Genomic DNA, 25,072 nt, shown 5'->3' with positions numbered 1-25,072 from the left:
AAGCTAATTGGGACAGGGGCTACAAGGTTCTGTGAACAGGTAGTTCTCAGGTCATGAAGGGTCAATTAAAGCTAGTAGGACCTTCTAGATAAGAGACCAGACACAGAAGACTGATATTTGAGGAACCAACACTGTATAAGTAGATGTGATCCTAGGATTTAGGCCACAAAGCACACAGAGTTCTCGGGCAGCCTGAAGAAAGCCTGCACTTAGAGGCAGGTACCCTGTATATTAGGTTCCGTAGATATACCATAACCACACTGACATTCAAGTATTTCACCTTGCACAGGCTCTGTTTCCTGTCACAGAAGGAAGAAGATGGTAGTGAGAGAGTCAGGGGTTGAATAGAACACTAAGCTCCTAGGATATCTGGGATGAGGGGAAAGGAGGGACTCAGTAAAAGTAGGGCTCTTATTCAGTGGCTTAAAGGTAACGTGCACTCAGACTGCACCTGGTTTAGAGAGAGGTAGACAGTGACAAGGGTGAAATGGAATGATTTCTGATGCTGGTCTTTCTAGTCCAAATCTATCAATAAAGCATAAATGAACGTGCCTTGGAACATTTATTTTTAAGGAGCAAAAACAATGTCTAAACATGATTTGGCACATTTTTTCTTTTCTTTTTTTGCCAGTCCTGGGGCTTGAACTCAAGGCCTGGGCACTGTCATTGGACACTTTTTGCTCAAGGCTAACATTGTGCCACTTGGGGCTTTTTCTGAGTATGTGGTACTACGGAATCGAACCCAGGGCTTTGTACATGCTAGTCGAGCACTCTATCACTAGGCTACGCTTCTGGCCAGCAGTTTTCTAAATAACTGCAGCATTAGGGTTATGTGTGTCTTCTGAAAGGTCAATTAAAAGCTTGGATCTCTGCTTCCTCACACCTAGAGCCAAGTGTCACAAACTGTTGGTGCTTCAAGAAACCATCAAACAAAGCCAAATGCAACACCAAATCTTGTTAAATCATTTCCAAGTGGAAGTCAAACTGTAAATTACCTTATAAGGTCAGAGATTAGATAATTTTCTTAATTTTCCAAATCTAGGTAGTTTGATTTTTAGCAAGCCAGGTCAGACTTGCTGATCAAAAATGAAGACAATTTACTTTGCCTGAGAAGAGTATTTTCTTAGACTGAGTTTTTGGGAAATTAATTATAGATGCTGCTTCTACTTGCATGGGAAGCTTGGCGTACTTTGGTGTTCAGTTTAGCCAACAGCTGACTGCAGAGACCATAAATAATCAATTTCTAGACCACAAAGGGGTCTGGGCAGTGGAACTGATAGACATTTATACTTACTTAAGTTTTAAGAACAAGGTTTACAATAATTAGTGTTTAGGTTAAGTAATTAGCAATTCTCTGGGACGAGTCAAATTGCTGAAGACTAACATTCTTCAGGAATACAGAAAGGCCTTTGAAATAGGACCTCTACTGAAGCATCTAGCCTGTACATAGGCACATTTCAAAGAGAAAATTCACACAAAGACACACCCACAACTGTAAGGAAATGAAATGTAAAATATGATAAGCGATAAAGCAGTGGCCTAGCAACAGAACATTTTTCAGTTTGTCTGTGAGCTTTGATTGTTCAAGAAAAGAAAACTACTTTCTCTTACTTCCTTATCTGTGTTCAAAAGTAAAGAATAGCTCTATTTCAAGTGCTTATTCTCTAGTAGAAAAAAAATACAATATAGTCAGATATTAAGGATGATAAGGCCAAAAGTTACTCATTTACTGAACACAGAACTTTGACTATTCACATCAAGTAATGGAGATTTAGAACATTCACAATAGTTCCACTAGTGGGAATCATTACAATTATCTGTACTATAATTATAGTAAGAATTGCCTGTATTTACAATGACAAAATCACTCCTATGATTAGTATTAGTAATGAACTAAGGTAATTAATATGAGGACTGAGTTACCTTTTTCCAAAAGCATCAAAGATTTACTGAATTAAAGTTACAGGACACTGGATTCAGGTATCTGCATAAGAACTGAAAACTAAGAACTAAACCTCAGGCTTAGGAAAAATCTTTTCAGACTCTGCATACACAAACAAAAAAACTTCAAAATTCCTCTCTTGGTTGGTAACATCAGTAAATATCCTTTTCCAATAAATATCTTTAGCTTCAGTTACTTTCACAAGATATCTTGCTGTGGGTATCCTAGGTACCAAAGGTGTTTGTAAAGTCAAACGCACACACTGCCAAGAATTAAGAAGTTCAACTCTAGTTGTTAAATCTTGCCTCATAACCTTACAAATTGGGTGGTTTGATGGTAAACCAGTTTTTACCTGCAAAATTAGTAACCTACTACCTCCCTCACATTTTGGGGGATATTGAAGTGAACTCCTGATCCTGGGTTGGGTCTGAAAGTGCTTTCTCCCTTTTCTTTCCTTCCCCTCCTTCCTTTTTCATTATTGAACTTACAGCCCTCTCCAAACTTACAAACAAACTGAAGACATATGAACTATCAATGACAAGCTAGTTCTCCATGTTCTCAGCATTATCCACAGTGCATTAACTCCTTCACAGTCTCTGCTTTCAATTGCATTCTAACATGGGATTCTACCAAAGCTAACCTACTGCTCCTAGATAGAAACCCAGGATTCTAGCTCTTCTATACCTGTAACTTGGATCCTAGCCCTTCTGTACATAATCAGCAATTTCCCCTCAAATACTGGTCACCCGAGGGCCTGTACATAGCTCCTTTTCAGCTACCATTTATTTAGCGGCTAATCACTGTACTGATGCTGATCTTACTATCCTAAAGTTCTGCATCTGTATTTTCTCAGTAACGTTCACAGCAACTTATAAATTTAGTGTCATAGCATCATCTCCACTTTTCAGATAGGGAAAGCATAGGGTACAAAGTTTAAGTAACATGCTTGACTTCTTATTGCAGAAATCTTCAGGTTAGCCCACTGATGACTTCATATTGCCTGTGAATAGAGATAAATTGTATTCCAGGCACGTTCAGAATCACCTTGTTAAGAAATCAAAACCTCAAGCCAACCTCTGGTCTACTACAGATGCATTTTAACAAGACCCATACCCCGCCCCCCACACACACAGACCCAAAGTGATTTGTTCTCACATGAAAGATTCTGAAATTCAAAATCAGTGCTCTCAACTTCACATTCAGGTTGGATGATTCAAAGTTGCCACTGGGCTGCATAGCACTACATGCATATTAGAAAAACAAGTCCCATCTGCAAATAGGAATTGAAGAAAAGCTAGTATACCAAAAGTCACCCCTTCCTCCAGACACCACCTTCTCTCATTGCTGGGTACAAACTATACAAGCTCCACAGAGACTGTCTGCAAAGTATGCAATGTTGGCTATTTTATACCAATCCTACATACTTGACAGTGAAGAGGCGTCTGCATTCTGACATTGTCCCAGGCCAAAATGTGGTTAAGGCTAAAATGCCTAAAACTATGGATAGCTTAGATAACACCACAGTTCCTGCAGTGACATGGAATATAGTATCAAGGTCAGCTGAAAGATAACTCAATTCAAAAGTATTTTACCACTCAACTTTAGAGAGGGTTTGGCCGGAATTACAAACAGCTACATGCTCTCATCTCATAGTCTTTAGAAGTCAGGAAGTAAAATAGATAAGAAAGGTCAAGAGACCAAATGCTAGATGGGTGTCCTGAAAAATACATAAAGACTTCACCTTCAGGGAGAACTCCCACCATAGATAGCAGTCTTCAAGGACTTTTCACTACATTCTAAACTAGCCAATGTATAAAACACTAAGTACATTCTTTCAAGCTCCAAACCAGTATATACTTTTCTACCAGAGGAATTGCGCCTTTTGAAAGAGGCAGAAAACCTCCTAACCAGGCTACTATTGTGCAACTCAGTGTGGTATCAAGTTTCTCAGCAGTTAAGTGGCTTTTCATTTTAAACAAATACAAGACTGAAAGAAAATTGTATAATTGTTTTGCAACACAGTGGTGGCAAGAACTTAAAGGTGTCTTCTTAGCAAGTTCACTTTAAGAAACATAAAATTAGGAAAATAACTTTGTTCAAAATACAAACTTAAAATGCTGTGAATTAAAATAATAATCAACTTTTAATGACAACCTTTATTTCCCTTAGGAAGATACATATCATAATGTGACACCAACTTATTTATAACTACATTTCCGAGCTAATATTCATACAGATACATGAAAGTCATGAGTACATTTACAATACATTATTTTAAAGCATCGTTGTTTAATAGCACAACTTCCCAAGGAGAGATCTTTGTTAAGAGCCAGGGAAGGTTTCTAAATTCCTAGTACAATCTGGAGCTGACACTGGGTCTAATCTATATAATAAATGACAAAATGATACAACTTGGAAATAGTCACTGGTCAATCAAGGCACTGATAGACTTTATACAGTCAAAAATGCTTGATTCTGAATTTGATGGCATAAAGCTACAGTGAGTGAAATGTTTCTCTTTCTCAATCGGACATTGCTTTTTCCTTATGGAGACCAATGTGAAAATAAAATTTTCTTTTCTTGTAAAACAAACTCAAGGTAACTAAGAAACAAGGGGAGAAATGGTGGCAAAAAAAAAAGCAAAAGCAGCGGGTGCAATGGCTCACACCTGTAATCCTAGCTTCTCGAGAGGCTGAGATCTGAGGATCATGGTTCAAAGCCAGCCGGGCACTAAACAGTCCATGAGACATTTATCTCCAATTAATCACCAAAAAAAATCAGAAGTGGCACTGTGGCTCAAGGAGTAGGGCCATAGCCTTTAGCTGAAGAGCTCAAGAACAACATCCAGGCCCACAGTTCTAGTCCCATGACCTACATCTCCTCCCCTGTCTATCAAAAAAATAAAAAAGAATAAACAAAATCTCTGGCTTTGATACACAAAATTTTTCTTTTTTTTCTTTTTTTTTTTTTTTGCCAGTCCTGGGCTTGAGCTCAGGGCCTGAGCACTACCCTTGGCCTTTTTCAAATCTAGAGCTCTACCACTTGAGTCTCAGCAACACTTCCAGCTTTTTTCTATGTATATGGTAGGTACCAAGGAATTGAACCCGGGTCTAGGGTGCTAGGCAAGCACTCTACCACTAGGCCAAACCTCTGACCCCTGATACACAATATTTTGATAAGCAAAACCGTTGCTTTGCCAATACTAACAAGCCCTACACTAGCTTTCTACAATAGCAATAAGTCCAGCACTGGAGTGGCTCCTCAATATACGCATGAGAAGGGAAAGTGCAAGTCTTTCTCAGACCCTTGCTCTATCTTCAGTAAGCCTTTGCTTCTCTTGGTCCCAGTAAGTATATTCTGCCTCCCTAATTAAAAATACATGCAGAGTCTTAAAATTAAAGAGGAAAATCATGTACTAGTCGGTTTTAAAGAACAAGAAAAATATTCATCTGATGTTTTGCCAAAAGTTAACCAAGAACAGCCATATGACCAGTTTTACAACTTACAACTAAAATGTGTTAAACTATGCCACATGTGTTTTAGACAGTGGCCATGCAGTCCCTAGACAGCTTGCTCAGGTCAGTCTGAGGAGTGACAGCAGTTCAAAGACAAGTTGCTAAAATAGAATTCTTTTGTGTATTTTGGTCATGTCAGCAAAAATCCTGTAAGAGATTATTACTGTGTTCTGCTTTTCAAAATCATCCAAATAGATTTCTGTTGACCAAAAAATAGAAGGTACTTAGTATATAACAGTTAAATGTTAACATTGCAAATTGTTAATATTTGCAAATTTTTCATAGACTATATGATTAAATTCTTAAAGGGATTATAATCCCAACTCTACTGTATATATGAATTCAGACAGTATACGCAGATTCAAATGGCATTTTTGTTATAGAGTTAGGTTTCATAACAAGTTATGTGGGACTCTAACAAATGATCTTATGTAGTACACCAAATTACATTAAGTAAAAAAACTATTGCACAGTACACAAATGTACATCTTCTCATTCATTCAACAGAGTACAATCTTTCATCAAACCCTGCTCAAGGTTTAAATAATAATAAAGCCCCAATCTTGGCACTCAAGTGTTAAAATTCTTCCTGTCATTCTATTTTTTTTAATTGTCGGGGCAATGTATAGAGGGGTTACAGTTATATTTGCCAGGCAGTGGGTACATTACTTCTTGAACACTGATACCCCTTCCCATGATTTTCTCCAACTTCCCCTCCCTCTACCCCTTCCCAATCATCTTGTTTTTACCTCCCTTCCTTATTTCAAATAAACAAATAAACAGATATTTTAACTATGTAGACTAGCTAAAGATGACTTGACCTGTGGATGTAACAAGTTGTGGATGAGCTGAAGATGAGGGGAGATGAGTTTCTTCTGGAAATTCTGAGCTCTTATAAGGCAGACAGGCCTCAAAGAATATGCTAAAGAAACATTATCCAGACACAATTCTCACTTATGTACACTATGGTGAGAATGCTGGTCTTCTTCCATCCATTTTTATTCTATACTAAGTAGTGCAGAGTAATATTCAAAGATCACTGCTAATAAGACCATCTGACATGAGTCTATACATATAGTGTGTGTACATATGCCTTTTTCTACTTCTCAAAATGAGCTGCTTCCCATTATCTGCATCACACACAAATATCGCTTTCATATAGACTCAAAGCATTCTCGTCATAAAAAAGGAAAATCAGCTTTCATTGCCCTCTTACATTAGCTTTAGCTTTCACATTAGCCACATAAAATCCTATTTTCACAACAGGAGATCACACAATAAAGAAAGAAAATCCAGGTAAGCCTGCTATTGTGGACAATGAAGATGGCAAACAGGAAGAATTCTGGTGCCAAGTGAGCCAAATCAAGGTAGTGCAGACCAATGTCAGCCTAGCACAAAAAGGAAGCTGTCAGCTCCCTGAGGCACGAAAAGCCAGCTTTTTCTCTTGTAAGTGAAATGTTATCATGAGAGAGAACATGTCTCCAGGAACAGTAATGAAGCCACATAGCAGCTCTATTGCCCTTCATAAATGAGATAAGTGATGTTTTAGTGCCATGTTATTAATTCAAGAAAAATAAGTCCTTGTGCAAGACCTATGTGGCTAATATACACAAACAATTTAAGGCTTCAAGAAAAAAGGAAGATGTTTCTATTACCAAAAACAATGAAAATTTTTTGTATTTGTCCTGAGAAATCATCCTTCTAGTCAAATGTTCTCCCTGGAAAGAACACTTACACCTAAGGGTATTCAATGTGATAAATTCAGTTCATATTCAGCCTTAGAGCAAAAACCCAAGACTGAATGACTTCTACTGCTCAAAGTAAAAACTCTATAGAGTCATTAATAAGGTTGGTCATGAAAAGTCCCTTCATTCCTTTACAGTTAATGTTTTAAAAAGCTAGAAATGCTCAAAGACCTACAGAAGCAGAGTAGAAAGAAAGCTGCCTATAGTATTGAGCAGCCAACAATGCAATTAAAAACACTGTCACCAACAACCACACAAAACCTGCATCTGAACACTAAGGAGCTCCTAAAGAGATGTGAATGTTTTATGCAATTTAGATGCAAGGAAAGAAAAATTCTCCTCTGAGCTTGAGATTATGTCAGAAGAACCTGTTGTTTATTGTCCTTTTTTGGAATTTTCTAAAACAGATAAATTTCAAGAAAAGGAGAAACTGAATTTTTAAACTGTTAGCAAAATAATTTTAGCCACACTTCTCTTGTTGTAGAGTTTTGGAACAGAAGAATGAGGAAAACTAGCATGGAAAGGATTTCAGAAGTTGTCTCATCCATCCTTTATTTTAGCAAAATTGCTTTAAAGAATTTCCTATGTCGTGAAAGGGTATCAATGTACGTGAATTAATGCACCTTCTATCTGGCAAATATCATGTAACCCTTTTATTAATTACAATAAAAAAATAAAAAAAAGAATTTCATATGTCACTCACACATGAAATCCTAGCTACTCAGGAGGCTGAGGTCTGAGAATTGTGCAGTTCAAAGCCTGCCAGGGCAATAAAGTCTGTGAGACTCATATCTCCAATTAATCACCAGAAAACTGGAAGTAGAGCTATGGCTCAAGGGTTAGGGCTGTGGCCTTGAGCTGAAGAACTCTGGGACAATGCCCAGGCACACAAGTCTTTTCCTACCTTCCTTGGTTTCCCATTTCAATGACTGTCCTGAGAGAAGTTTTCCTTAGATATTCCTAAACTCAGTCATGTAGTTTGAGTTATTTTGTTTGTTCTATTATTACTAAAGATGGAAGGTGACAATTCATCTTCATTTATAAGATATTATGATATTCATTATCTATTTAACTCTTGAAACAACTCTGTTTTTGTTTTTCCGGGTGTGTGTGTGTGTGTGTGTGTGTGTGTGTGTGTGTGTGTGTGTGTGTGTGTGTGTGTGTGTGTGTGTGTGTGTGTGTGTGTGTGTGTGTGTGTGTGTGTGTGTGTGTGTGTGTGTGTGTGTGTGTGTGTGTGTGTGTGTGTGTGTGTGTGTGTGTGTGTGTGTGTGTGTGTGTGTGTGTGTGCGCGCGCGCGTTGGTCATGGCTTGAACTCAAGGCCTGGACAAGCTTTTTTTGTTCAGTACTAGCACTCTACTTTCCTTAGATCTCAGCCTCCTGAGTAGCTAAGATTACAGATGTGAGTCAATGATACCAGGTAACAACCCTATTTTTATTTGTTCCATTTGATGAAATTTAGGCTAAGAGTATACAAAAATGTGACAATATAAATGTGACAATATTAAAGTTACTCAGAAATTCAGTGCTTGGACTCTAACTCAGTTATATACTTCATGCATGTCACTAAATCACATCCTCTAATCCTCCTCACCCTAGAATAAAAGTGTATTTTAGGAAAATGTTAAGTAAATCTGGAGCACTTGCTTCTAGAGTATTCACATGTCACTTTATGTTATAAATTGTGTGTTTCTACATTAGAGATTTGTGTTTTGGCCAGCATCATTACCCTTCTATTAACTGTACCCAGATTTTCTCCAGGGACTGTCAATCATATTGTTCAGTCTGTCCCAATCCAAAGAACTAGCTGGCACAGACTCCAGGCTAGCCTGGATATACTTTTTCCCAGGAACTTGACTGCTAAGTGAATGACAGAAGACTGAAATTGAAATTGGTCAGAGTTCATACTCTGACCACAGACCTGGTTTCAAAGAAACAGTCCTGCAGTTTTCTGTGTGAATTCATATTCTCATAGATTCTCTCCTTACTTAAAGTTAGCCTTCACTGGCTTATGCTGCTCACAAGCAGAGAACCCAGCCTGATAGAATTTTGAGGACAGAATCCTGAGGCCCATAGCCTGAGGGAAGGGAGATCTCAGGATCAAGGTTCAAAACCAGTCCAGGCAGAAAAGTTCATGAAACTCTTATGGCCCTCAGGCTATGGGCCGCTGAAATGGCTATAAAGTCCTGAGTGTAGCACCAATCCTTGCCTACAAGCTTTTTAAAGAAAGCCAGCAGCATAAATTCTAACTGGGAACCTTGTTTGGTACCTTATCTCTGTAATACTTGGAGAGCAAGCAATTACAACTCTAATTCTACTGAGTAGGAGATAAAAGTAGCCTTCTATTTCAACTATGAGATAGAAAATAAAGATTTTCCATTTCAACTCATAGTTGAATAAACTCAACTGAGTTTATTTATTTTCTAAAAGTCTGGAAATTTAGATTATTTTTCCCTAATAATTTCCCAAGTGACTTTATAAGCTTCCATTATACTTTAACACAACAGCAATGGAATATGTTAGAAGGGTTATTGGAAGTGACAGGATGACTTTAACATAAAAATGAAGCCTGTGGCACTACTAAAAGGAAGTCATGAAATTCAAAATTAAGCCAGACAGAATGGATTGAGGGGTGGTATATTCCTCTTTCCATGAAGCACAAGAGTTCCAGCTCTTTGAATTCATGCACTATGGCTAATTTGTTTGATATTTGGCCTATCTGCTTAATGTAATATGCAATATCCTCTAATATTAATCTCTGTATTTTTCATGATTAAACATCCACTTATGTCTTATATACTGACATCACCAAAATAAAATTCCAAATTTTTATAATTTTCATTTTTTTATAAACCTCTGGTTGTCCATTGAACTATGTTTGAGGAAATGAAAAAGGTAAACTTCAAATACCTACTGTATATTCCAGACATGTAAAGAAAACATTCATATGGCCATACTGCTTCAGACCACTTTGCCAATGGTTTAACCTACCTTATTATGTTCATACTTATACGGGATCTTGAGTGTGTCCATTGCTCTGATCATGGCCTGCATGGCTGTGAAGATGTTCTGATACACCAGTTTGGTGAAGCCCCTTTTGTCTTCATCAGAGTATCCTGACCCATGGATGATCCTCATCTGCTTGATAAAGGTACTCTTGCCACTCTCTCCTGTCCCTGAAATATGGACAATAACAGCACATTAGACTACAGGACTTTCTTAGCCTCTCAGATAACCAACTAGACAGGAGCTTAGATCTGACACCCCCAAAAAGACCAGCGAGAGAAGAATCACTGCAAATGGGAATGTCACTTGGCAAAAATCAGGTGAACAAGAGTTCCTTTCAAAGGCAGGTTAGCTAAGAAAAAAAAAGCAAAACCTTGTAACTAATTTGGAAGCCACTCACCCCTGGAACTCTTGACAGTGATTTGTAGCCATATGTGTTGTAAGAAACATTAGCAACAGCATCTTTTCAAAATAATACAAACTTGATACAGCTCTCTTCCCAAGGCAATACTTGAAATATTTCCAGGACTTTGGATTGCTTAGTTTAGATTTAGAAATGTCAATATACTTAACATAGATGCTGTTCAGAGAAATACAGGGGAGAAGGGGAGAGAAGAATTTCTAGACATTTTCTCTAGTTTTGAAATAGGATAAGAACACAGTATTCTGATAAAAAAAAAACAAGAATAAAAGCCATTTTTTGTAGATAGCAAGCATCTGTTGTAGTTATTTGTAAGGGGCCCTAGTTGGCTAAATTGTTCCAAGGAATAACCAAATTAGGAAAGCTCGAGTGACTTTTTCTCTGACCATTCATAATTATACAACATAAAAAATTATCATTAATATTTTTCCTTCAATTTTGTCTCACTTTTCCCATCTTTAATATTCCTTGTCTGTTACTATCACCTCAAGATAGTTCCTAACAGAGCTATAGCTGCCAATTAGAAGAAAAAACAAGAGCATTTCACTGAAAGTCATTAAATACATTTCTTCTATAAAACTGTGAATCTAAAAAATTCTTTTTTCTAAATGGAACTGGCTTTTTCACTGTCCTGTCTCATTTCCTTTCTGATTTCCTTATGATTTCAAAACCAAGTGTTTTGCTTTCCCAACAAGGTGAATAAAAATAAAATGCCAATTTGAGTTTTGACAAAAAAAAAATCTTCCTTTTCTACCTATAAGGTTGGGAGAAAAGGACGAAAGAAGAGAAAAGAAAATCAAAACCTAGAAATACACCATCTGTGCTAACTTCATATTGTTTTTTTGATGGTTAAATTTCATTACTATCTTTATAAACAATCAGTAAAAATTCAAATAAGTACTGCAGTTTTCACTGAAACACTCTTAAATGACTGTAGATGGCTTGGTAAACAAAGACCTCTCAGTTACAATGAAGAATGATTCCTAATCTCAGTATCCTACAGTAGGTAATTCTTCTATAATTTTCCTCTGACTTTTTAATAGGATAAGCTGGAATTCCTTCAAATATTAATGTAACATGGAAATGTGAATGTTGAAGCCTGCTTTCACAAGATTAATCTGAAGAGAGGAATTTTAAAGGAATGCTATATAACTAACCCCAGCTATGAATACTACAAAAATGCCAAGTATATGAGAGGTACCATCTCCAGCAGAAATAAAGCTATAATGATTCATTATCAATCAACAGTTATAGGAAGAAACCAATGTCTTTAGACTCCCAAGGGATTAAAAGTATGTTAGGCCAGCAGTTTGGCCTACTGGTAGAGTGCTTGCCTAGCATGCAGACCCAGGTTCGATTCCTCGGTACCACATACATAGAAAAAGCCAGAAATGGTGCTGTGGCTCAAGTGTGTGCTAGCCTTGAGGAAAAAGCCCAAGGACAGTGCTCAGGCCCTGAGTTCAAACCCCAGGACTGGCAAAAAAAAAAAATATGTTAAGAGAAAATTTAAATTGCTTTTGGCTTGTTTTATTATTAATATCCCCTAAGGCAAAGGCAAGCCTAATGGCCTACCTATAAACATTATCAAATCACTATCTCCTCATTTGTTCCCTGAACACAGATGAGCTCTCCATTTGTGAAGTTAATGAAAGGAAAAAAAAAAAAGACAACTAGGGAGCAGGCCTAATAGAGAACCTGTTTTCTGGATAATGCTCTAAAACAAACAAGCTAAGAGTGAAATATATACTACACTGGCATGTATCTCAAACAACATCAGCCAAAGAGAGTCAAAACTTGGCATTCCCTTGGATCTAGTCACCAAACCATAGGGCACAGAACACAAGCTGAGCAACACCCTCATGCTGACACTCAGGGAGATAGAATAGATGACCAATATATAAATGGGGAAGAATTAAAAGGAAAGAAAAAAAAGTGTGTGTGCACGTGCACGTGGGCGTGTGTGCACGTGCGCGTGCGCGCGTGTGCACACACACACACACAGAGTTCTGTGGCTTGAATTTAACAGGAAACAGCTTTAGTTGCCCGACAGCTTTCTTCATTCTCTGCTAGTACTCTACCACTTGAGCCCACAACTCCACTTTCTTCCTTTTGTTCATTAACAGGAGATAAGAGTCTCACAACTTTTCCTGCCTGGAATGGCTTTGAACCACAAACCTCAGATCTCAGCCTCCTGTGTAGCTAGGATTATGTGAACTATGGGTGCCCAGCTCAAAAAACATAATTTTAAAAAATCACCTTTAGCTAGGAGCTGGTAGCTTATTCCTGTAATCCTAGCTACTCAGAAAGCTGAGATCTAAGAATCATGTTCAAAGTCAGCCTGAACAAGAAATCCGTGAGACTCTTATCTCCAATTATCCACCAATAAAGCTGGAAGTGAAGCCATGTCTCAAGGGATAGAGCTCTATCTAGCCTTGTGCATGAAAGCTCAGGGACAGCATCCAGACCCTGAGTTCAAGCACCCCCTTTCCCCACAAAAATGGAACTTCAAAGAGATATTTAAAGAAGATATTTTCCCACTACCACTACATAGGGATCCTTCCTTTTGTCTGGCACCCTAAGAGATTGATAGGTATAGCATTCATCAATAGCTCTCTTGTCCTCTGGCTTCAGCTTGGGTTTTTTAAGCCCATGGCAGACAGGAGGCCAAAGAACTATGCATAGCTGCCTACTGTATATTCCAATAAGTTGTTTATAGTCGTTACTACCTACATCTGGTATATCTCTGTGGAAATGGTCCCTATATATAAGATTCTCCCTAGTCCTGTCAAAGTATGCCGTATGTTCCCTGCTGAAACTCTTATTAGTACAAATATTAAAAAGAAAACAGGGTAGGATTAGTAAGATAAAGCACTGGGAAGGAAAGAGAATGGAAGGTGTATATCATCTGTTCCTCCTCTGTTGTTTTCTCTATAAGTCTTACTTATGACATACTATCTGGTTTCTTAAGTGCACTCTATTCAGTATCCAACTCTCGACACACACTCTTCTGAAGAAGCAGGCATCAACAAGAGAAAATTAACAAAGCCCAAGCCAGAATACAGGGCTGTAAGCTCTATCTCAGTACTAATACATAAAATACTGGCCAGCTAAGCTATAACACACACAGCTGAGGATGAAACACCAACACAGACAAGAGATACAATGATTTGGGCTTCCGGAGTATTCCCCACTTATAAACAAAACAAAATGTGTACGAAGTCCCTTATACTTTATCAGGCATAGCATTTTAAAGTACTCCAAAATACATATCGTTTTTATCCTTTGGGAAAAAAAAAAAACTGTGACATGATATACTTATCCTCATGAAGATGTAAAACAGTCCATAGCTAAGAGACACAGATTCAAGTGTTAGCACAAAGACTCATGCCTAGCTTCCAGATATCCGCCTCTATCTCAGCTTTACAACTATTCCAAATCTAGGATCATTTTCTACAGTCCACAGTCTACAAATGTCTTAACCTGGCTGTAAGTATTCCCAACTTTTACCCATTTAAGATCATTTCAAATATGTGAAGAGTATATCAATGAATGGAGACTCATTGTAACAACAACAACAAAAAAAAAATTACATGATGTCATTTCCAAACACCACCCAAAAGATGAGACTTCAGAATTGTTTTCCATCTCTCTAAATAAAAGAAGGCAGACTTTTCTACTAGTATCATGCTTTGGGACTTCAGAGATAGCTAATGCTTTTTCAAAGCATAGACAAAAAAAAAAAAAAAGACAGATAACTTGCTGAGCAATCAATCTAACAAAGCAAGGTTCTGGCTGAGTGCCAGTAGCACATACCTATAATCCTAATTAATTCGAGGATCATAGCTCAAAGCAAGCCCAAGCAGACAAATGTGTGAGACTCTTATCTCCAACTAACCAGCAAAAATCTGCAAGTAGGGGTGTGGCTCAAGTGGTAGAGTCCCTGCCTACCAAGCGCAAAGACCCCAAGTACAAACTACAGTACCAATGAAAATAAAATAAAATAGATTTTTGCTATTCAAAGTCTTCTTCATTCAGCATAGTTGACTGTGAAGGACGTTAATTTTTTTTCTTCCCTATATGCTGAATCTAGAAAAAACAAAGAAAACAATTCCCAACTCATTTCAAATCTCTTTCCATCAAGACAAACGTTAAATACATGTGTAATATGATATGATATAAATGTATTGCTTTAAACTGTGAGAAAACCAACACTCATACACACACACACTTTTCACAGAATCTGATGTTCAATTTCAGGCTTCTTTTGCCAAGATCTTTTCAACACAACAGAATTCCCACATACAGGGCTTGCCATAAATTCATACTTAAATATCCGCTTCACATGAAGCACCTATACATTTATACTGATAGTTCTGTTCATTTTCATGCTGTAAACTGTAAACAGTTCTATGAAAAATAGCTTTTAAATCCATTATCTTCCTAATGGAAATGAAATGACATTCATGATTGAAAGCAATCATGGATTCACTGGCTCTTTCTCTTGCATTTCAACTGTCTTGGCTACTGTCATATTTAAAGAGCTGCCACCAACAACCCACACAGACACAAGCAATTCTTAATGCCCCAAGAATGTCAACTACTACTGTCACTGCTCTGAAGACCTCCAGTACTTCGTTTTCATACTAACACCCTGGGAAACAATGATTGAATCTATCAGGAACTCCTAGTTCATTTTCATTACCCTAAAAGAAAGGTAAAAAGTACATCTTCTTAGGACCTCTCATAAACTAGATTCTTACCACTTCTACTTCTCTTTGGGTTCCAAGGAAAAAGAACTGCCAGAACAAGTTACAAACCCTAGTATTTAATACTGCACACTGAATATAGTTATTTCATCATGTCAGGGGGTCTTTCATGACTGTATTTGGAAATACTGTCAAGTCATCAATGAATGTCCTCAATGAATCCAAAGCCTCCGATCGAGTGTCTCTACCCTCCCATCTTGGATGGCCAGCATTCAGATAAAGAACAAACAAAACCCAAGTCTCCTGGTGCTGAATTAAAATTCAAGTATCTTTACTTCTAGAACCACTGGTTTAAGAGTCAACATATGGAATCTCAGCATTAACAAAGCTGAAAGTAGGCTACTTCCATATAAACTTGGATAAAGTAGAACCAGACATTTTAAGGACAAATTTCCTATCTGTGAACACATCATTAAGCTACACCTGGAAAGAATTAGGAGCACTGAGATAAAAGTGATATAATAAGACAACCCATGTGTTTTTTTTTTTCTACATCCCAGGACATATCTACTTTAAAATGTGTATGCCTTCTGCACATTTGACCAGAAACTTGCATTTGAAATAAAGCACCAAAGTCTCTTATCACTTCTTTTCCTTGAAAGACTGCTCTCTTTGAAGACAAAGGTTGGGTATGCGTAATCATTTATCACCCATATAGTCTAGCAGAAGGTCATTTTTAAAACAAGTATCAGAGAAATTAATAAAAGCAGCAGTCCCACCAACTGCAAACAAAACTGTATGGACAGGGACTCAGTAGTAACCAAAACTATTCGTGACAACTAATCCAGAAAGTTTAAGTAAAAAGACAAAGTACTGCGAATTCGGTTGTTTGTTGAAAGTATTCAGAAAGTCATGTAGCCCTAAGTGTTTCAAAATAGTAAAATACTTGAGACCAGTCTTCAGATTGTGAGATTCTTGAGTATATCCATAGTTAGTATTTGTGTATAGTGTTTTTGCAATGTACTAAAAGCTAGGTACTTGTATACTTTCAAATCTTGGAATTTATAGAATATGAATTGTATCTTAATCTTTTGTGTATGTGCTGGTCCTGGGGCTTGAACTCACAGCCTGGCTGCTGTTCCTGAGCTAGTGGAATAGCACTTCAGCCACAAGTCTACTTTCAACTTTTCTGATGCATAATTGGAGCGAAGAGTCTCACAGACTTTCCTGCTAGGGCTAGTTCCAACTGACAATACTCAGAGCTCGCTCACTGGAGAAACTAGGATTATAGGTGTGATCCACTGGCTCTGTATTTTAATTTTTTACATTTAAAAACTAAGTAATAAAGTAAATAAAATATACATGTGTGCTTTGCAAAAAAAATAAAAATAAAAATAAAAACTAAGTAATAAAGAGATTAAATAAGAGGATTATTATATGGATTTTTATGCTAAAGCCTTTCCAGGAAGATACTTTGTGGCCCTTACTCAACTTTTCCCCACTAGACTGCATGTTCTCGCCCTTCTGCCTATGAGTATGTTTCAAGGGGGGAAAATGACAACCCTAGCCAGGGCCTGGGGCTCACACCTATCATCCTAGCTACTCAGAAGGCAGAGAACTGTGGATCACAGTTTGAAGCCAGCAGCCTAGGGAGAAAGTCCGTAAGACTCTATCTCCAATAAACTTCCAAAAAGCTAGAAATGGACCTGGAGCTCAAGTGATAAAGCACTATTCTTAAGCAAAAGAAGCTCAGGGACAGTGCCCAGGAAGCCCTAATAGGGAATTTTTTTTTAAAAAACCTGAAAGCCCCCAAACCATTGGTTTTTACAAATGAAGGAAGTATCTCAAGAGTTCTGCTAATTAGAAAGAAGATGGTGTAGGACCTAGCGAGATCTTATCCACCTTGATAGTCTATCCTAAACAGATTTTCCTACTTACAAATTCAAGTTACAAATATGCAGAAAATGTCTAAATTTTGAGAACCATGAAATTATTTCTTCTAATCCTCTTTTCTAGGTTAAGTGTATTTTTTCTGTTCTTGATCAAAAAATAAACCTGGAACAATTATTTTTCATTGAACATAGTTAGGTAATTATTTCACAATATTATTCTGCAGGGTTCTTAAAAGGCTATCACAAGGGTGTGTAGCAATTTAACATGTAACATTTTACATATTTACATATTACATTTTACATTTTGCACTTGTTAAGCAGTGCTTTGATAAACATCCCGGAATAAAAATCTTTGCCAGAATCTTGACTTCCTTAGGAATGCATCACAGAAATGCTACTAGACTTGAGAATGCAACATTTTATAATGGCTCTGAATATCCTAGAGTTGTAACCAACCAATCATGTCACTGCATAACCCCTTCTCTCATGCCACTTGGGAAAGCACCACCATTTTAAAGATACCTAATACAAACATTTCATCTGCAACACTTCATGTGAGAAGAAGTATGTTTCATACTTTGTCTATTTTTATTGCTTCTATGAAACTATCTTTATTTAAATACTTTTTTGCCAGTCATGGTATTACAAACATGAGATACCAATACCCAGCATGAACTTGGTTGTGTGTGTTTTTAACATAGAATTAGTGCCTAGATATAAATATTTTCCCCAATTTGTCATTCTTCTCTTAATAAAATTTGATTCAGAGAGTTTCTATTTATATTGAAATTTATTCATTTATTGAAGTTTGTTGAAGTTTTTCCTTTGTGACTTCTTCTACTTGTTTATATTCTTTAAAAGTTTCAAGTAGTAGTTGGGCTCATGGCTGTAAACCTAGCTATTCAGGAGCCTGAGATCTGAGGACCACGATTCAAAGCTAGCCAGGGCACTAAAGACTGTGAGACTCTTATCTCCAATTAACCGCTAGAAGACCAGAAGAGACACTGTAGCTCAAGAGTAGGGCAGTAGCTTTGAGCTGAAGAGCTCAAGGACAGTACCCGGGCCGAGGAGCTGGGTTGAGTTTCAAGTAGTTACATATTATAACACAGATGATTTTACACTTATCTGTATTTTGATATGTAGTGTGCAGTGACTATTTTAGTAACACAAAAACATTTCCCAAAAGTAGTCTACACTTTAAAGTCTTACTGTCACAGAAATATTACAAACGTAATTTAGTATTTGGCCTGAACTAGAGAGCTGCTTCACTCTCCTTCATGTGTTCCCAAATTGTGGTCAACACACTGTGTCTTCCAAACCATGTCACTGATACACTCATTCTGTTCCCTCTTTATTTCCTGACAAACTACCAGATTGACATCTCCATCCCTAAGCACTGGACTTCTGTTCATTGTGATTTATTTAATGAGCTCTCAAGAACATATCCCAGCAAGTTAAAGGGTGTAATGTCCCTTCCACGTTGTAAGGCTACTTGTACCACACAACACAATGTTCATATGCTACACCAATCCTGATTCCTCCTCTTGATAGCTCCTAGCTTGGCTAGGTTACCTGCTTTGCTGAGACTGTTTCCTCATACATAAACATCACTACCATATTCCAACACCCCTGCGGATACATAAAACTTCAGCCACCCGCTGACTCATCCACACCTACACACACACAAAACCCACATCTTCTCCTGTACAGACATGTACAAGCTTAAACTACACACTTGCCAGTGACTGTGGGCATGACTTTAACAGTAGTTTGAGAGCAAAACCAACAAGATGGTTTTCTTCCTTCTTCACTCCTAAGGATGACTCAACACAGATCTTAGCAACTTCAACATACAACTGTTTGTCTATGCTGAGAATTTTCATCTTTTCCCTGAAAAAGGATGCATCTTATCACTTCTCATTGGCATATCTGAATTGCCAGCTTCAGTACTCTTATACTTTGGGGCCATTAGAAAAATAAAAGTTACATGAACACAACCTCTCCACAGCAGAACCAATCGTTGACAATGCTACTCAGTAGCTACCATGCCAATAGTCCATACACAGTGGATACCCTAGAAAAAGGGAAGAATTCACAGCCTAGGAGGATCAAGCAACAGATTCCAGTGTTATGATTCCTATGTTACCTGAGACAGTGCCCACCTTAAAACATGAATTGTTCATGTTTTAAAACTCTTAGACCACAGTTGCAGAAAATGAAACCATGGATAAAGGGAAACTCCTATAGCTACTTTACAGGTCTGCTATGAATTTGCACTCAGTTAATACGAGTTCACGTAGTGTCTGGCATATTGAAGGAAAAAACGGTGAGGCAGAAATCAGGAAAGCAATAGCCTCAAAAAATAATGAACTACTTAGGAATTAACTACGAAAGTAAAGGACCTTTATGATGAAAACTTTAATTCCTGAAAAAAAGGAAATTAAAGCAGAACTGAGGACATGGAAAAATTTCCCATGCTCCAGGATTGGAAGAATTAACATCATGAAAATGGCAATTCTACCAAGGGTTATCTACAAATTCAACGCAATACCCATCAATATCCCAATGTCATTCTTTAAGGAACTAGAGGAAGCAATTCAAAAATTCATATGGAATAATAAAAGACTCCTATAGCAAAAACAATCTTTAGCAGAAAAAACAGCACTGGAGGAATATCAATACCAAACTTCCGACTCTATTACAGAGCTATAGTAATAAAAACAGCTTGGTGCTGGCACAAGAACAGGCCTGAAGACCAATGGACTAGAACTGAAGACCCAGAAATCAACCCACAGACCTATAGCCAACTAATCTTCTATAAGGGAGCCAAAAAAAAAAAAATGGAAGAAACAAATTGTGCTGGCCAAATTGGTTAAGCACCTGTAGAAAAATAAAGTTGGATCCTTACATGCCATCCTGCACTAGAATTAATTCCAAATGAATCAACACCTTGAAGTAAAAGTAGATACCCTTAAAACTTTACAGAAGGAATAAGAGTTACACTAGGGCTCCTTTGCACAGGTCAAAAGTTTCTTAATAAAGACCCAGAAATACAACAAATTAAAGTTTGGACAAATGGGACTGCATTAAACTGCAGAGCTTCTGTATGACGAAAGACACAACTAGCAAGTTAAATAGAAAGCCCACAGAGTAGATCTTCCCTAGACATACAATAGACAAGTGCCTCACATCTAAATATATCTACAGCTCAAAAAACTGAATCTCTCGGGCAGGAGTTTTGCCTAGTGGTAGAGTGCTTGTCTAGCATGCACAAAGACCTGAGTTCGATTTCTCAGTACCACATGCATAGAAAAAGCCAGAAGTAGTGCTATGGCTCAAGTGATAAGAGTGCTGGCCTTGAGAAAGCCCAAGGACAGTACTTAGGCCCTGAGTTCAAGCCCCAGGACTAGCAAAAAGATTTTTAAAAATCTTGAAGCTCTTAAAAACAAATCCTCAAAGAAACAACCATCCCATTAAAAGGCGGGGGAAAGATTTAAAGAGAGATTTCTCTGAAGAGGAAGCAAGAATAGCCAATAGGCACATGAAGAAATGCTCAACATCTCTAGCCATAAAAGAAATGCAAATCAAAACAAACTTTGAGATTCCACCTCACTCCAGTTAGAATGGTCATGACCAAGAAATCTAATAACAACAGATGCTGGGTTGGGGGGTGAGAGGTGGGGAAGCGATGTGGCCAGAAAAATGCTGCTACACTGTTAGTGGGAGTTTAAACTTGCTCAGCCACTCTGGAAAGCAACATGATGATTCCTCAAAAGACTAAACATAAAGCTTCCTTAGGACCCAGCAATCCCACTCCTGGGCATTTACCCAAATGTCCATAAACAAGGCCATACTAAAGCAACTGGCACAATGATGTTCATTGCAGCACTATTTACCATAGCTAAGATATGGAAGCAACCCAGATGACCCTCGATAAATGAATAGACCAAGAGGATGTGGTATTTATACACAGTGGAATTCTATGCTGCCATCAGAAAGAATGACATCAATCACCCCATTTGTAAGGAAATGAAAAGACTTAGAAAAAGTCATATTAAGTGAAGTAAGCCAGACTCAAAGGAACATGGGCTCCATGGTTTCCCTCATTTGTACTAATTATACACATGTAGGATTCTCCTAGCAGAGGATCACAATAGCTCAAAAGCTATGTATATATGGCTACATAGGATGAGGCTAAACAAAATGAACTCTAAGATATGGAAACAAGATTTATCTTGTGATTTTTGTTCTTAATGTACTATGTAAAGTTATTTCTTTTCTCTTTTTTTTCTCCTTATGGTTATCTCAAGTTGTTACTGTATCTGATTGTATTACCTGGTATATTATATATATACTTATTTGTTTATTTGAAATAGGGAAGGGAAGGGGGAAATCAAGAAGATTGTGAGGGGGTTTAGGGAGGGAAAGTGGAAGAAAAACATGAGAAAAGGGGTATCAAAAAGTAATGTACCCACTACCTGACAAATATAACTGTAACCACTCTAAATGTTACCCCAATAATAAAAAATAAGAACCACATCTTAGCTATAATATTGTAAAAAAATCAAGTGGAACAATGAAAAATTAGTCTGGCCAAAGGTGGCACACCAAAAGCAAGAGAAATAGCATTTTAACAGAATATATTTTTAAATCAACAATGCCAAATTAAAAAAAAAATGAACAAAATAAAAATGAAGACAGAATGACAGTGCTGTGCTAGACCACACTGATTATGGTAAAAGGCTGCCTTCAGTATTAAATGAGCACCCAGTATCTTATACACCCTACCCTATTTTGGGCCCTCGTTCAAATTCTGTTGTCCCTAAAACAACTAGATAATGGTCCCCAGTATCACAGTATTTAAAGGAATAACATTTAGAGATTTCTTTTAGCACAAATTATTCAGTTTTGCTGAGTGTGTACTACAAGACAGGTATTCTTCTGGGCATCAAGATATAGGACAAACACGTCTCCAAAAGGTAATTTACAAATTGGCCGTTGGAAACTGGAACCTGTGATCCTACCTACTTGGGAGGCTGAGAATTGAGGATCACGGGTAGGTGCATATACAGGCAGGAAAAGTCTGTGAGGCTCTTTATCTCAACTAACCACTCTGAGGCCAGAACTGGAGATATGGTTCAAGTGGTAGAGTGCTACCTTTGAGCAAAGGGGCTTAGGGACAACACCCAGGTCCTGAGTTCTAGCTCCAAGACATGCACATGTGGGCATGCAGGCATGCATGCATGCACACACACACACACACACACACACACACACACACACACACAAAATTAATGCACAAATGTGAACAGATGATATAAATCAATAGGTGAATAAGAAAATATCTAATGGTAATGGGTGCTACATGTGAAAAAATTAAAAAATAATAGCCTGATCACTGCTGTAATTTCAGAGGCCAAGGAAACTCTTCTAAAAAAGGTGCATTGAAGCTAATATCTGAATACTAGCAGAAGACCATTAGAATCAGCATTCCAGACCATGGATCAGCTAACATGAAGACTGAGACAGGAAGGCATTTGAGAGGGCTAGAGCTGCAACAAGAAACCAAGTGTGACTAAGGAAGGTATGATAGAAGATGGGGTAGGTGTGAGGTAAAATCAGAGGCAATGGCCGTAGAGATGGGGGGCAAATGATACAGAGCTATGGAGTTCAGAAAACAAGTTCAGATTTTATTCTAAGTATAACAGACATCTTTGGAGAGTGTCTAACTTTGAAAATGCTGTGGTTTGATTTAAAGAAAAAAAAATAGGTTACAATGATAAATTAGAAGAGTATCCCAGTAATCTAAGCGAAAGACAAATGGTAATTTAGACCCAGATGGCAGGAGGATAGCGGAAAGAAACATGCTTTAGATTAGACAGGTAAGGTACTAGTTAAGGTAAGGGAATGGAATTGGAAAGACACCCAAATTTCTGGCCTGGACAACTCAAAGGAGGTCCTGTATTCTTAGTTAGAGAAGGCTGGAAAGAGTTTGAGGAGAAAGAGTAGACTCAGTAGAAACGTGTATTCATTTCAACAAAAAGCCATTACTTTATGCCCCTAAGATTCAAAATATTGATGTAGAAAATACCCATGACCCACAAGATGTGATTTATGATCTCCATTCTAAACAGAAGCAAAAACGTGGCCAGGACTGAGCTCCTTATGCTAATGGATGAGTCAGAGAGGAGTGTAATGCCATGGCTATAATTTCACTTCCTCTGAGATAAATATCCCTAGTTATAGAAAAGAAATCATGGGTTTTAGTCTCTATGTTACATACACACACACACACACACACACACACACACACACTTATTTATAAATTGATACCATTGCATTTATATATACTTCTTTAGATAAACTGAGACTTCACAACATTATTTGGAATGCATGAAGGTATCATAAAAATATCAAGTCACAATAACAACTATATTTTAAGAAAAAGGAACCCTCCAGACTAAATATCCACCCACAGAATTTAACATTGATTTTTTTTCAGATAATAAAAAAGTGAACGCACGCAATTCAGATTTTTCAGGTTATACATAAACTGAATGGTTTTAAAATGCAGTGGGAGGAAAACGACGAGAAACACTTTGGAAAAACACTATAGTTCTCATTAAAAACTTCCCCAGGGTAGAACGACTCAGGTGCCCCCCTCCTCCCAAAGAACAGCAAATCACATTTGTAAGCACAATAGAGGATCAGAGCCAATCTAAATGGCCTTTTCCACCTCACTTCACATTCACCAATCACCCACAGGCAGATGTGCAGATGGGTGAGCAGCAGCTGAAGCAGATCCCCCACCATAATAATGAGTGATTCGCATGGCCTCTGAGAGTTAAGTGAAGGGACCTAGATAGCCTCAAGGGTTATCAAGAGTTTATATAGTGATTTTCCTTCTCAGTATGTTGCTATGTAGCAGTAAACACCATCAGTTATATTTCTCATGAGGTAAGAAACTCATTTATTATTTACTGCCTACTCAAATATTAACTCATTTGAATTGACTAAAAACTGCAGAAGTCTTCTTCCATAACTCATTTGGCTCATCAATTCAAGCTTGTTTGAATTTAGATTTTGAGCCCATTTATAGAAGCAATGATAGGAGGTAGCTCACAAAACACATGGGTACTCAGATGGCAGAATGTGGTATGGACCTTTGAACAATAAGTTCAAATAATGACACCAAGAATCATGGAAAGGACTACTTGGAAAGTCTTCTTGGTCGGCATAAGATTATCAAAGAACCTGGTTGATAGACTACGTTATGGAAAACAAAGGCTGCTACATTTCCTACAGAAATTTAATAGGGTGTTTTAGAAGTCCATTATTCATTGTCATGTGAGATTTAGTTAAAATGGAAAGCAAGCAAGCCAGGCACAGTGGAGTACACCTTTAATACCAACACTTACTAAGGAAGGAAGATCATGAATACAAGGCCATACTGGACTATAGAGGTAGACCAAAAAACAAAGTTAACCTTTGAGAAAAGTTTCCTTTTATATAAAGAAAGAAAAAGAGCTCTAAGAACTATGCCTCATGCCTAGAATTCTAGCTACTGAAGAAGAGCTGAGGATTAAGGTTTTTAAAAGTCTGCCTGGGCATAAAAATTTCTGAGATTCTTATCTCCCATTAAGAAGGAGGAGGAGGAAGAAGAAGAGGAGGAAGAGAAAGAGGAGGAGGAGGAGGAAGAAGAGGAGGAAGAGAAAGAGGAGGAGGAGGAACAGGAGGAGGAGGAGGAAGAAGAAGAGGAGGAAGAGGAGGAGGAGGAAGAAGAGGAGGAAGAGGAGAAGGAGGAAGAGGAGGAGGAGGAAGAAGAGGAAGAGGAAGAGGAGGAGGAG

At 37.7% G+C, this 25,072-nt stretch overlaps 1 protein-coding gene across 1 annotated transcript in view; it reads right to left on the bottom strand.

The window, feature by feature from the left end:
* Positions 1-25,072, bottom strand: part of Gnaq (G protein subunit alpha q) — a 265,905-nt gene that overhangs the window by 153,445 nt on the left and 87,388 nt on the right. The window contains exon 2 of the mRNA XM_090329614.1: positions 10,192-10,376. Coding sequence (XP_090185740.1) covers positions 10,192-10,376 — 185 coding nt within the window. The remainder of the gene's footprint in view (positions 1-10,191; positions 10,377-25,072) is intronic.

Source organism: Megascapheus bottae, chromosome 3 (assembly GCF_031878675.1).
Source record: "Megascapheus bottae isolate mThoBot1 chromosome 3, mThoBot2.hap1, whole genome shotgun sequence".
NCBI classification, from domain to species: Eukaryota; Metazoa; Chordata; class Mammalia; order Rodentia; family Geomyidae; genus Megascapheus; species Megascapheus bottae.
Note: the sequence above shows the minus strand (reverse complement) of the source record. Positions and strands in the feature narration are given on the sequence as shown.